Genomic DNA, 13,897 nt, shown 5'->3' with positions numbered 1-13,897 from the left:
CAGACATAATCAAATATGAGACAGTTATTCCGCCACTCGCTAGATGATGCTGCAGCACAGTTTCATCGGACAAAGTCGGGCAGCTTCTTGCAGGAAAACGCAGGCAGGAGATGAAATGCGATCCAACAATCAGTCCCCAGCTGTTATTGCGGGGTTTAAGCGCGCTGGCAGGGTGATTACTGTCAGTACGCGCGCCTTTTCTCGGGCACAATAAACACGGTACGTAAAGTCTTTGTCTGCGTGGTGTTAACAGCATCCATCATGGCTGAACTCGAAGCCAGGCCTACTGTACAGTACAGTACATTGGTTGCTAAGCTAGTACTGCATTTCTGGTTTTCAGATTTGAATGTCAGCTGTGTGTGTTTGGCCAATTCATCCAAAGCTCGTAATCAGATGAGCTTTTATTACTTATTATCGTGCGCTGGCATACAGTAATAATCGGCCAGTTAGGAGTAATAAAAAGATTATAGTAATAACGCTGATGACATGAACTTGCTTTGTGTGGTGCCAATTCTCAGCCACACCACTATGAAGCATAATAAACATTATGTGTGTGTCACTTTCAGATGTGTCAAAGGATGAAACTGCCTCCCCTCCCACTCTGGTTGTAGACATGCTGGATAAAACCAGTGACAAAGGCCAACAGACTGGGCGTTGCTCAGATTGTGGATGCACTTTCACCCTGCCACAGCCTGACTCTGCCCCTGATTCTGCCAACACTTCAGCCTCTCCTAAACAGCAGCGTGTGCACAAAGCGGACAGCCCTTCCAAGTGTCCATCCTGCCAGGCAGGCAGCAGCCTCCCCAATGGCCGACGTCCACACCGGCGCATCCGTCTGGACCCTCACAGCTGCAGTCTGTGCACCAAAACCTTCATCTCCTCCGCCCACCTGACCCTTCACCTGGCCTCTCACAACAAGGAGAGGAAGTTCAGATGTAGCACCTGCGGCAAGTACTTCCATCAGTCGTCCCACCTGATGGCACACAAGATAATCCACAGCGGGGACAGGCCATTTAAATGCCCAGAGTGTGGCAAGACCTTCGGCCGCGCCTCGCACCTGAAGACCCACCGTAGGCTCCACACAGGCGAGAAGCCCTTCAAGTGCACCTACTGCGACAAGTCCTTCACCCAGAAGGCCGGTCTCCTGGCACACGTTCGCCTACACACAGGGGAGCGTCCATACAAGTGTGAGCACTGCGGAGAGGGTTTTCGCTCTTTGTCCCTCCTGCTCTCTCACAAAGCTCAAGAGTCTGGGCAGGCCAAACCAGCGCCGGCACCAGCACCAGCACCCAACCAGCCCCAGACGACACAAAGTAGCTCAGAGGATCTCAAGTGTGGCGTCTGCTGCCGCACCTTTGTGCGATCGTCATACATCAGGCTGCACATACGCCTCAACAAAGGACAGCGGCCGTATCACTGCAAAGTGTGCAACAAGACCTTTGTCAAGCTGGATACGTTTGTGAACCACTGCGATAAACACTTGAGGCAGAAAAAGGATAAAAGCAAGGAGGTTGAAGACAAAGTGGTTAAGCCTCCCTTGTTTGTCCCACTCTCCAGGCCTCCTTCTCCTGAGTCCACTCAGACTTTATCCTCAGAGGTCAACACGCGCTCCAGAGCAAAAGCAAAGACTAAAACAGAGCCATGACCAAAAGAGCGTCCACTCACAAAAAAATGGTCTTTAATTAAGAGATCGTAGTTGTTCTGCCACAGCACATAATAACTAAGGCAGGACAGTAGTAGTAGCAAAATAAATGCTACCAACAGAATAAATCAAAAGTTACATGTTTACAAAAAATCAGAAAAAGGGACAAAAAGCAAATTTGTAGATGAATGACTCCATTATGTCGTTTATATCAACATGAGTTTACTAATTGTACAGTTATTTAATTTTATTGTGAACAATCATCTTTGTAAGTTCTACAATGTTGTTTTTGAGGCATATTTTAGCTAACAAGTCTAATTAATATTTGTAGCTAACATTTCAGTGGCGTACATTATTCACTTTAATCTTTGAATATAGAAAAAAAGTACAATATCTCTAACCATTATCATTCATAGTTAATCTGTTTTATTAAATCATACAAACCTACTGGCGTGTAGCCCTTGTACCAAGTACAAACAATGTAAATGGAATGCCTATTGTAAAACAATACGCACACAGAGTCAAAATAAACATAAAAGCATAGTGTCAAACATTTCTTTGTTTATAAAGCTCTGCAGTTCATCCTTATCATGAAACTTCTGTTAATCTGCTATTGTGACTTTATGGTGTGTTGTGTTATCACTATAGGACTACATGTCCTTCCAGAGGAGCCTCCTTTGACCGTCACGTTCGCTATGACAGTCGCACTTTATTCATCAGGTCAGCAGCAGCTTGCAGGTGTAATCTCACTCAACAGAATTAAACAGTTTTTCTGTGGATCTGTCACCTCCACATGGGGAAACTCTTTGTCCCAACCTGTGGACAGAGAGAAAAAACAAGTGAACAATAAGGACAACATTTACAAGTTAAAGGTTAAGTTAGGACTCATTGGAGGCTAATGTGTGNNCACACATTAGCCTCCAATGAGTCCCAAATGCAATCTATACTGTTATAAACAAATCACTCAGATAAGGAAAGTATAAGGTGAAGGTTAGATGTTTGCCTGGCAGTTGTCTGTGTCCTCTGTGCAGCTGTTAATGTTCCAGTGCAGGGTAACGGTCATGTGGCGTCTCCAGACGGGGTTCCTGCGCAGGACAATGGTCCCGCTGATGGAGTCTCCGGCGTAGACACTAACCGGCCTGTCTAGCATAAACAGAGTCTGCTTCCAGTGTGTTGGCCTGGAGAGAAAAGGGTCTACTTAATATTGTCATGCATTCCAGTTTTGGCCTTTTTGTGACACTAAAAATAAGCCTGTAACACGCAGATGTATTCAGACATTCATTATAAAGTATTTGTCTGTTTAGCACTAATTTGGATTATTTGAATTATATGAATTGGCTGTAAGGGCTCAGGAGCACTGCTGAATAAAGTGTCTAACTTCTAACAAGTGTTTTACTCAGAGTTAGGTCCGGTGTTTAGCTCCACTGTTGCGCCTCCTGTCTCCAGGCTCTCGAAATGAACAGTGAACCAGGCGGTGAATCCATGGAAAACACCAGGCTTATCCACACAAAAATGAAACTGACCCTTTATTTCCTGGGAAATGAAACAGAGCACTTCTATCAGTTACAATGTCTAACTTGTAGATGACGGAGCAATTTCTAATACACAAACACATGCAGTACCTCCAGGTCTTGGACTTGCAGAGTGTACATGTCCAGGTTTAGGACATCACAGGGAGCGGTGAGACAGTCATTGGGCTCAATGAGGTGGCTGAACTTGGGCTTAGTGAAGAACTCCTGCTGTGCCAAAGGCCTGCAGAGATGAAACCTTATTCAACACCATGAGGAAAATAAGTTGCTACTATAGATTCTATATAGATACTCCAATTTATATTGCAATAAATAGACAAATAGAAATTAAGGACACACATAAAATTAGAAATAAAATGTAAACAATTATGGGTTCCTGTGAGTGTATACCATTTAGTATTTAATATACTCTAAATAGAAATATTGGCAAACAGTATACATTATAAATATGTTTATGCAGTTCGTCACAACTGGCTACCTAAATATGGATTCATAAATAAGTAATATGTGTTAGAAGTGGATAAAATAACAGCAACACCCTACAGAACAGCAGCCTCAAATGGTCTCATGTAATTTGAGACTGTCAGAGTCGACTCAATGATAATTGCCACTGTCTGTAGTGCTGTAGCAAATATCTTATGACCTCTGTTGCTCTTCACTAAAGCAGTTTTCCTGTATTTGGTATATTTATCATAATATTGAGTCTTATTATGTTTTACATCAACAACATCACAACTGAGTGTGTTTATGTGTGCGTGAGTAACCTGGTTATAATCAGTATTCCACATATGAGATGTGATAGAAAACACCACATTCCCTGTTTTGAGGAACCTGCATATGTTAGCTTGAGTGCTAGGAACGAGGATGTAGGCACATGAACACATTATCCAGGTTCCTCATCATTCTCTGTCATGTGTGCAGGTGCGTCATCAACTCAAACTACATAGTTGTTAGCCAACTAAACAAAAACAATGATGGCAAATGATCTAATGATGATTAACACAATGAAACAAAGTAATACAGATCCAGAATTTGTAACGTTGCTCTTGTTTTCCATTACCGGTGAACAGGTAAAGAGGTTAAATCCCACAGAGTGGTAAATGCAGTTCAGACAGGCAGTTCACTCTCAACTGCTGAGGTAACTCAGTCGGTACAGAATACAACGAGCAATATAGGTCAACTTCAGTTGTTTCATGGCAATATTAGGCAACTTACAGAAATACAAAGACGGCAGTTAGTTGCTGCCTGATGTGGTTGATCAGTCACACTGGATCTATTTTGAAAACACAGTTACTTATGTGCATAATGGGGAAATTAATGTTAAACATACAGAAGTGGGTATGTGTATTTATAGCAATGTACATGGTGTGAAAAGAAATTGTACTTACAGTAATGAGTCAACACATCACCATGTACATACATTGTGTTCAAAGTATGGTGGCATGAAGGGTTATTACATACAAAAGTACTTGTGTGACTGATTTGTGTGAATTTGATGCTCACAGTCAATATGACACATGCACAAGCTGAGTGTTATTGTACTTTCAAGTTAAATGTGGCAGCCCGGCCATGCCTGTCGTCAATAACACACAAAGACTTGCATCACTACCTGCCATCAACCTGACACCACATTTTATACTAAATACTGAAACTTCACATCTGAGTTCAAGATCTTAATCTTAAAATATGAGTATGTATATATAATATTCACTGAGAACAGCTGACTAATGGCCCTTACTGTAGAGGAGTGAAGTCCAGACCATAGGGCCGCTCCCAGAAGGCCATTTTCTCTGCGTAATAGCTGTCAGCCTGACACGGCACCAGGGTGAGGGCCGCAGATGAGGGCCATATCACGCCGCCTTCCTTAAGCCAGCGGTCCCTGGCCAGCAGAACTGACTCCACCATGAACTCAAACTAGAACAGAGGAAAGGGAGACAGAAACATAATGTGGAATTCAAACTTGAATGGAGAGTGGAAGAAGCATGATGGGATCCAATAAAACTGTAATAATACTGAGATGAAGCATCTAAAGTAGAACAAACATCCACGTAATAACTTATATTCTTAGGAACAGATTTGGTAGTGTCATTATTACCAGCAGGCAGTTACCCATCCACTCAGACACCAGGACGTCCACCTGCTCAGGTAACTCGATCTCCTCCGCTCGTCCCTGGAGCACCGTGACCACCTCCTCACAGCCGTTCTGCTTCACCAGCTGTCTGGTGTACTCTGCCATGGAGCTCGCCTCCACTGCATACACCTACAACCCCACAGATAAACTTACATGCTGTGTACACCATGTCGGTTTTACCATGTAGCAACACTCTTTGTCCAGCAGATGGGAGTGCAAGTCCACAAATGTTTCATATACACATGTGAGTAAACGGTTCAGTATATTATAGAGAGATTATGTTGATCTGACCTGCCATATTTTGTCTGGATTTCTTGGCTAATTTTTAATTTTTGTTATCACTTGAGAGCTTTGAACTGTATCTTACATTTCTGGGTAAGAATTCAGATATTTTCATGATATTTGAGTGTTACTTTGTGCAAATGTGGTCTAATTAAAACACATTTTGGGATTAAACAAGTTGTACATTACTTTTTTTGCCAGATGGGGTGACAAATCGTTGATATTCAAAGGAAAACTCAGCCACTACACCTAAATTAGATCAGATAGAACTGTCAGTGACCAATGTGCATTTTGGGTAATGTAGGCACCAGATTTTGATAAGGAAAAATGTGTGGAATAAAAAAGATACCCCTGGTTCTGATGCCCTGATGCACTGCACTGAACTTTTTGAATTCTAAGTTCAGCAATGTTACAGGAGTGCAGTGTTAAATTGACCTTTAAATACGCAGACAGAACAGAACAATTCCAAGCTTACAATAAAACTAACTACAACAAACACCTTTATATTTGCGAACATGCGTATGCACGTGATACATTAAGAAATCAACAGCTCCAATTCATGTGCTATTTAATATATGCCTTAAAATGAACAAACCGAGAGATGACCTGCTTATATTTAACTTGGAGGAATGGTAGGCAGCTTCATTTCTCTTTATAAATAGAAATCCCTCAAATGGGATTGGGATCTGAGCCATGGTCCTACGAGGTGTCAGCCCCTCAACTTGTCTATACACTGCAGACTGTATAACCAGCAACCTGTGTATTTGTGTAAAAGAGCCTCAGTGTTTGTGTAACTTCCCCACCGGCCATATTGTTGACATTACCACTGAGGGTTGTGCCAGCTGAGCGCAGAACAGGCTGATGATGCCAGTCCCACAGCCGAGGTCCATCACCACTTTATTCCTCAGAGAAGCACAGTTGCTGAGAATAACCTGTCGGTACGCCTCAGTGCGGCTCTTATCTGACAACATCTCCAAGTGAAGCCTCTGTATCAAAACAATAAAAGAGTAGTGTGTCAGCGCAACATGTGACACGTCATGACACATCCTGAGGTCATGTTCTTCTTATAGAGACCCATGGTGTTACATATTAATTAAAAAATGACATTATGAAATAAATATCACAAATAAATACAGACAAAAACATTTATGCAATTTTGAAATAATCCAATACTCAACTGCAATAGGCTGTCCGCTCATTCCTGATTGACAGACTGTGTGATGCACAAACACATTTCATGGTTGTATTATATATTTTTCTGGTTTTATTTATATGGGCATTTATTTCATAATGTCGTATTTATTAAATATTGAACACTTTGGGTGTGGGTCTCACAATTCTGAACACTTTCCAATGACAATTGTTTTTCAAAGCATACCTTAAGGTTTTGTTTAATTACCTACCTTCCAGGCAGCCGTTGTTTTAAATTTATTACAGCACAGGATGACAATCACTATGCAGAGAGTTGAAAGCTTGGGTAATCTATCACAGCTTTACTTTTTGCCCCAGGAAGGGTGGTTCAAGTCGTTCAAATTCAAATTCAAATAAACAATTGACAATTGTTACAGCACTGCTTGTTTAGAGCCTTCCTGGGTAGTGCATGCAAAGGAAGTCAGTAGCTGAACAGCAGCCGTTTACATTTCATTTACATATCTATTGTGGTTTGGGTTTCCTTTGAACACTTCTTGTGAATGTAATGCATCTCTCCAGGCTCTCTGAATTTGTCCTTAAACACACCACCAAAGAACAGTGCCTTATAGCAACCTCATGCCTTGTTATTTATAGCTACCATGCTGTAGTGCATGGTTGTTATAAAAACTGTAAGCATGAGTTGCACATGCTGACAATTTAAAGACCATTTTTAGCTTACATTACAGCTCTCATTTAACGGTTTAGTGTTTGTTCCATTTTGTTAAACACATTATTGCTGACCGTTTTTAATCCTTGTCAACACACTGTAATAACACTGTAAATGTTGCAGAGGCATTTTGTGACTCTTTTACTTTTTATTATCAATTTGCTTTTGCTAATTGCTTTTTATTAAATTTTAAATATTACATTTTATTAAATTGGATTTTTGCAAGTAATAACAGCTGACCTGACCCTCATTTTCTTAATTATTTATTCATAAAAGCTTCTTTAAATGCAAGAAGGTATTAATTTAAAAAAAAGTTCTGTATATTTGAAATAAATAACAGTTTTTTTTAATTAAATTACATTTTTGCTAGTATTAACAGCTGGCCTGATCTTTTAATTATTTGTTTCATTAATTATGAAGACAATTCAGCTGTGACATGCAAAACAAAATCATCCTACAAAGTTTCTAACCAGTGTCGAATAACTGCCAAAGTATTCATCATCTTGCCATGGGTCCTCCTCCTCTTCCTCCTCCTCCTCCTCCTCCTCAGCAGCATCCTGGCTCAGGTATCCTGCAGGGACATAACCTATGACCCCACGCAGCTCTGCCCACCACCACTCCGAGGAAGGCTTGGCGTGCACCAGCAGTTTGTCCCCGCTGCTGAAACTAATCTGTGGGACAAAAACCAGCTCAGTTAGATCCAACCAGCCGACCTCCAGGTTCCCGGTGAGGGTCTGAGGGTCTGTGAGGGTCTGAGGGTCTCTAACCTGGTCGCTGCCTCTTCCAGTGAAACCAGACCGAGCCACATACTCTTCAGGAGAGCCGTCGTCCTCTCTCTCTGCCTGCGTGTCGGGCGGCTGTCGTTTGGACTCGTCTGCTGTTTGGTTTCCTGGAAAAATCAGGTTAAACATGTTCACAGTCTCTGGAAGTGAAGGAACAGTGTGTAGTGCAGTGAAATAAGCAGCAAAAACAACAACACAACACAGAAACTGCCGTGGATATCGCGAACACTTCCTGTTTTGACGTCAGATTAAGTTACCATGCCTTCACGGGCCGTCGGAAATATCATAAATATATATTTTTATTATAAATATATAATATACAGTGTAAAACAACTGTACAAAAAACACGAGGGTTTGTTGTTTCTGTTCGCGATCATGTATGTGTGCCAAAAAACTAATATTAGATATTTCTAACTAAACTTTGTAATTGTATTTTTTTTTTTTTTTCAAATTCGTCATCTTTGTTTAGTTTTAATTATTACACCAGATTCGTGCATATCACAGATTTTTCTTTATTATTTTGTCACGATAGGCAACTGTGTTTCCACTCTCTGTTAGTACAGCCTAATATAGAGCTTATTTAAAAGCACTTCAAGTGAAATTGTGATTTCCGAAAATAGAAAAGGGGGAATCTCGGAGGAGCACTTAAAGGCAGCACCGCGCTGTGGAACAGATGGGATTAGAAACTTCATTTTAAAACTTGTGGTAGTTTCCTCTTTTTCAAACAAATGTATATATGGCAGTTAAAAGAGATGGGTTTCTCCTTTCTGAGAGTAACCTTACTGCTCCTTTTCCTTCATATTTAAATTGGTACCTCATTAATCATTCAAATACAAATGTTTTCTTTAGTTAACAGTAGTTTATGACATATTCCGCAGTTTAGTATGGTATCATCCCCTTTTCTGTTATCAAAAAGCTTAATTTCTGTTTAAATTTCATACAGTATACTTCAATAATATATATTCTTAATAATCCCTAGTTTTTTGTGAATAAGTATTTATTTTAGTTTCTTTCTGAGAACAAAGTAACCGTGAGAAATAACACACTACAGTATAAAAATATTACAAAATATTTATTTTCATAAAAAATAAATTCAACAATAGACAAATGATATAACACCATAACTGAATAAAGCACAGAATCAGTGAGCAGCTCCGACAGTACACATACACATTTCTTTCTTGACCGAAGTAAATCAAGAGTGTTTGAAGTATTTAATTCAGCCCTCTGAAGTGTGTTTGCACGCTGTTGAACATGATGAGCAGCTTTACAGAGTTCTTTTCAGAAGCATGTCACACCTCCTTGGTAAGAGGTTTCAGCTGTCTTTTGTGTTTGACTTGAGGAAGGGCTTATGCAGCACATCGTAAAGTCTTCGTGCCTGCAAGCAAAAATGCATAGTTATTTAATAAATGTTCCTTCTAACTGTCTTTATATTCATGCAGTATTTTTACTTACTTTTTGTGGCCCAAGGCCTGGACAGAGAACCAAGTCTTCCTTAGAGGCACTGATAATTCCTTCTACAGACTGTAAAGAAAAACACAAAATTCATCATCTCAGTACACTGACCATATGACTCCCTCTGACAACACCACTAAATTAAATTAAGTAGAATGAAACAATTCAAATCTGTCTGTCTGCGCATATAAACTGCTTAAAGTACAGCATCAATCTGAGGATGGATTTCCCCTGTAGTGGTACTCACTGAGAAAGTGGACAGCAAGGTAATGGAATCGGTCTTGTTTATAGACTTCACTGTGGTCAGGCAATCTGTAACCTTATAACAAACCAATCTGATCAGCACCGCATTGTTCAAAGATTAAAAGACACTGTAAGACACTTGTGAATACTCTGATTGCAAATAAGTGTCCTTGACATTGTCTGTGACTGGATCATATTCAGTCAATCACATGAAAATGTAATGAACATTATCAAAACTAAAAATATGAATGGGCCTCTCAATCTTTATGTAATATATAATCTTTACATAGAAAAGGGTGAAACCATCCACACACCTTTGACAGATAGTCCTTTTCAACTTGCTCCTTCAATACGTCTGCTGGTTTCTTTTCATATGACTTGTACGTTTCCAGGTAACGCCCTGCCTCCTCTGGACTGTCAAATCCACATGAAGAGGAATTAGGTATTTTTATTGATTTATTGCATTACTTAATTATCAGGCTCACTGTTCCCTGACCAACAGGGACAAAATAAGACAACATATGAATATTACAATTAAATGAAAACATATAAACTAACCATTACAAACCCAAATATGCATCACATTACATTGAAAAAACAGAAAAATCGGACTTTTATCACTTCCCTTTAAGGTGCCATGGCCGGAACCATGTGCACAACATGGAGAAGCAATAATTTAAAACGGATTCCAAGTTAACCTCTTTGTCCTGTTCAGTCTTATTAGCAATCTGTTGCAGGTCTTACCTCCAAGCCAAGATGAGAGTGCAGTCAGCCATGATGCAGATGCGAGCCAGCTCCTTCAACGCATGATGAGGATCTTTCTGTGATTAAAAACCAATGTCAGTGAGAAATACATGAATTCTTAACTCATAAATGGAGCTTGGAGATCTGAGTCTGTTTCATACAGTATATAGTATCTGTCAACTGTGGCATTTAGATTTTTCTCCAAAACTGCCTCCAGCTGCACACTTTACAGTTCAATTATACCACGGTTATCGAAACAAATTCAATTGCGGCAAGATATACTTGACAAATACAGCGTTCTGCATGGATAGCTTACATTACAGCTCTCCGTTAACAGTTTAGTGTTTTCTATATGCGGTTCCATTTTGTTAACCACAACATTGATGACCGTTTTAATCCTTGTCAACTCACTGTAATAGAAAGTGACAATGAAATCCAGTTGTTACAGTTAACCAGCTAGCCTACAGAAATGTAGAGGCATTTTGTGACTCTATCTTTGTTGTATTGTATCAATTTGCTTTAATTTATTTATTACATTACATTTTTGTTAGTATTAACAGCTGACCTGGCCTTAATTTGTTTAATTATTTACTTGTTTTTTTAAATGCAAGAATGTATAAATTCATTTAAAAACGTTCTGTATATTTGAAATTCATACTATGTTTTAACACAGTATGTTTATGATACCTTACAACAGCTGGCAAAGCTGGAGCACAGAGACTTAAATACACACACAAACACAATCACATCAAAAAAATAACAATTTAATACAAAGATATCAATCAACTAAAATATGTTTTCTTTAGATATGATAATGATTTCAAAGACTGGGTCTGAATTTCCTTTCCTGCCAAGTTTGATAACTACAGTACTAACAACCAGAATATTACATTGCTGGAGTTCACTATGAGACACTACTGTTTGCAAAACATTGCACTTTCAGCTGTGTGACTCAGCGAATGTTGACTGAATGAATATAACTTGCCAATGTCAGGATCAATGTGTTTTTTTACTTACCACATCGACTTGTACCAGTAACACTCGCAGGGTGAAAGTCTGTCCAAGCAGCTTGAGACGATCATGTATATAGTTTGGATTGAGATTGTGATACCTCAGACTTTTAGCCAGGCCCAAAACCAACAATAGAGAAACACAAAACAGACAAAAAAATTGCATGAAAGAAGTGCATAGCAACTTCTGCACATCAAATACTAATTGTAAAAAAAAACAAAGAAACATTGCTCATCAAAAACAAAAGCCCTGGTGGCTCGCCTGGTGGAGCTGGCACCCCGCGTACAGAGTCTGCGTCCTTGCTGCAAAACCCACCTGAGAAAGAGAGCACAAGTTGTCTGGCCTAAGACATAGTCTGGTACAACCTCTCCAAACTCCCACGGGACACTCCTCACAAACTTCAGAATGGGATTTCCCCTCTGAATTGGAAAAAAAAGAAAACATACCTCCTGTTACACCCGCTGAATTACAAGCCAGACGACAGTGAAACTTATCCAAGCTAATAAAGAAACAACTTGAAAGCCTGATGTCTCCATGGGGAATAGCATCAGCAGACTAATGTTCCTTGTAATGTGACTGTAATGGGACTAAACATCTGCAGAGAAAGGACGTTTGGATACAGAGCATTGGGGATTTCCTGCACAGACCTGATGCCTAAGTCAAAAGTCATACACATGTTGTACATTTAACATACCTGCCGAGGACTGACAATAATGCTGCTCCCAGAACCCGCTGGTTTCGGACCCAGACTGAGGCTTGGATCTGACCTTTGCCAACTCCCCTCTTTTTGGTTTGTGCCAGTCAGCTGTGTCTCCTCACTGTTCTTGACCCCTTCAGATCCACCTTCAGACCCTTTCACACAGTCCTGACCTGCTTCACATCCTGCTGGGACAGACGACACTGAAGGGGACTCACTTTGCTCCGTGTTGGAAACCCCAGCCCCTTCAGTCCTGAGCAGTTTGGAGGGGCCGTCTCTCTGAGGAGGAGCAGCCACATTGTTTTTACTCTGGACGATGAACTGTGCGTAGGACAAGGGCTGGTCCGCGGGCTCTGCAGCGGGCTTTGCAGAAGATGAAGTTGAGGTGTTTTGTCCAACTTTGGACGACGACTGAAACTGCGGCTTTGGCTGGAATATAATCACACAATGGGAATCTGAGAGTTGAGAATTGTGAGATGAATCATGCAGAACAACCACTCACGGTTACACTTCTGTGATGCTATGTTAGTAAAGCTGTTTAAACAATGTAGCCACCAGCTTGACAGCTAGCTGGCTAATTCCTAGCCGCCGTAGAAATAAAGGTATTAATTCTGGCTAAAACAGAAACCCACCGGTGTTCTTTCTCTGGTAAAAGCAGAATCGTCTAGGTTGATGTTAAACCTCTTCTTCATTTTCTTTGACTGATGAAGACTTTTGCACACATGCCACTGACAACAATGTTACTCACGAACCTCCTCTACAACAACATTACGACTTCCGACCCGAATCCTTCAAAATAAAAGCACAGTCTCATCGAATATTTTTTTTTACCTAACTGAACTGACTAAACTTAAAAGTCGGCACAAGTAATATGTCTCTCTGTTGTTCTTTATTCGCATGTTGCCATTCAATCTATTGCCGTGTACAGGAAACAAATGAGTAACATTGTGAGAGTTATAGTCCTCTTGCACTCAATAATGTGCTTATTATTACTTCACTTTAATGTTTGACTTCTGTGGAGAAGGATGAATGTGCAATAGTTGAGCAATACTATTTTCACATTCATCTGCTGAAAATGCATATTTTCTCTGGGCTCTGAGCATTATTTGTGACACCACAACTAGGCTGTATCGGTGTGAGGTTGGAAAAAAAACAAAACAAAACAATTTCCCCCTAGGGGATCAATAAAGTATATCTTTTTCTTCTTCTTCTTCTTTTCTAAACCTAGAATGGACTTTTTATGAGACATATGAGATATATGAGATCTATCTATCTATCTATGGTTAACTTGTGAGTCGTATCTGTAACTCGGGTATTCGTTACGTCGGGTTTATCTGGGTACCGTATCGTATCGTAATCGGTATCGTATCGGTATCGTACTCTATTATCTCTATCTAGAACAATGGCACGACTTGCTCCGGTGGACGCAGGGTAGTTCGCTAGGAAACATCTGACGCCGCGCAGTTGCAAAGCGCGAGAGCAGCGGGCATGTCTGGAAACCGTTCTCGCATGCATGCGCGAGG

The 13,897-nt window shown here is 40.4% G+C and overlaps 3 protein-coding genes across 3 annotated transcripts; 1 reads left to right on the top strand and 2 right to left on the bottom strand.

The window, feature by feature from the left end:
- Positions 1-53: 53 nt before the first annotated feature.
- Positions 54-2,211, top strand: LOC118339069 (oocyte zinc finger protein XlCOF6.1). The gene is made up of 2 exons (XM_035676601.1): positions 54-219; positions 567-2,211. Exon 2 carries the CDS (start codon positions 614-616, stop codon positions 1,643-1,645), a length of 1,032 nt encoding a protein of 343 aa, XP_035532494.1. The 5' UTR covers positions 54-219; positions 567-613; the 3' UTR covers positions 1,646-2,211.
- Positions 1,657-8,472, bottom strand: prmt2 (protein arginine methyltransferase 2). Its single transcript, XM_035676600.1, has 9 exons — positions 8,210-8,472; positions 7,913-8,113; positions 6,409-6,570; positions 5,267-5,431; positions 4,910-5,085; positions 3,265-3,394; positions 3,039-3,175; positions 2,646-2,820; positions 1,657-2,458 (listed from the first exon to the last, which is right to left on the bottom strand). Exons 1-9 carry the CDS (start codon positions 8,351-8,353, stop codon positions 2,426-2,428), a joined length of 1,323 nt encoding a protein of 440 aa, XP_035532493.1. The 5' UTR covers positions 8,354-8,472; the 3' UTR covers positions 1,657-2,425.
- An 807-nt stretch (positions 8,473-9,279) lies between these two features.
- On the bottom strand, positions 9,280-13,150 carry ercc1 (excision repair cross-complementation group 1). Its single transcript, XM_035675913.1, has 9 exons — positions 13,007-13,150; positions 12,372-12,803; positions 11,993-12,096; positions 11,684-11,783; positions 10,667-10,743; positions 10,237-10,336; positions 9,927-9,998; positions 9,680-9,748; positions 9,280-9,602 (listed from the first exon to the last, which is right to left on the bottom strand). Exons 1-9 carry the CDS (start codon positions 13,064-13,066, stop codon positions 9,540-9,542), a joined length of 1,077 nt encoding a protein of 358 aa, XP_035531806.1. The 5' UTR covers positions 13,067-13,150; the 3' UTR covers positions 9,280-9,539.
- Between the last annotated feature and the right edge of the window lie 747 nt (positions 13,151-13,897).

This window comes from Morone saxatilis, unplaced genomic scaffold (assembly GCF_004916995.1).
Source record: "Morone saxatilis isolate NCDOM2014 unplaced genomic scaffold, NCSU_SB_2.0 Contig5, whole genome shotgun sequence".
In the NCBI taxonomy this organism is placed as follows: domain Eukaryota; kingdom Metazoa; phylum Chordata; class Actinopteri; family Moronidae; genus Morone; species Morone saxatilis.
Note: the sequence above shows the minus strand (reverse complement) of the source record. Positions and strands in the feature narration are given on the sequence as shown.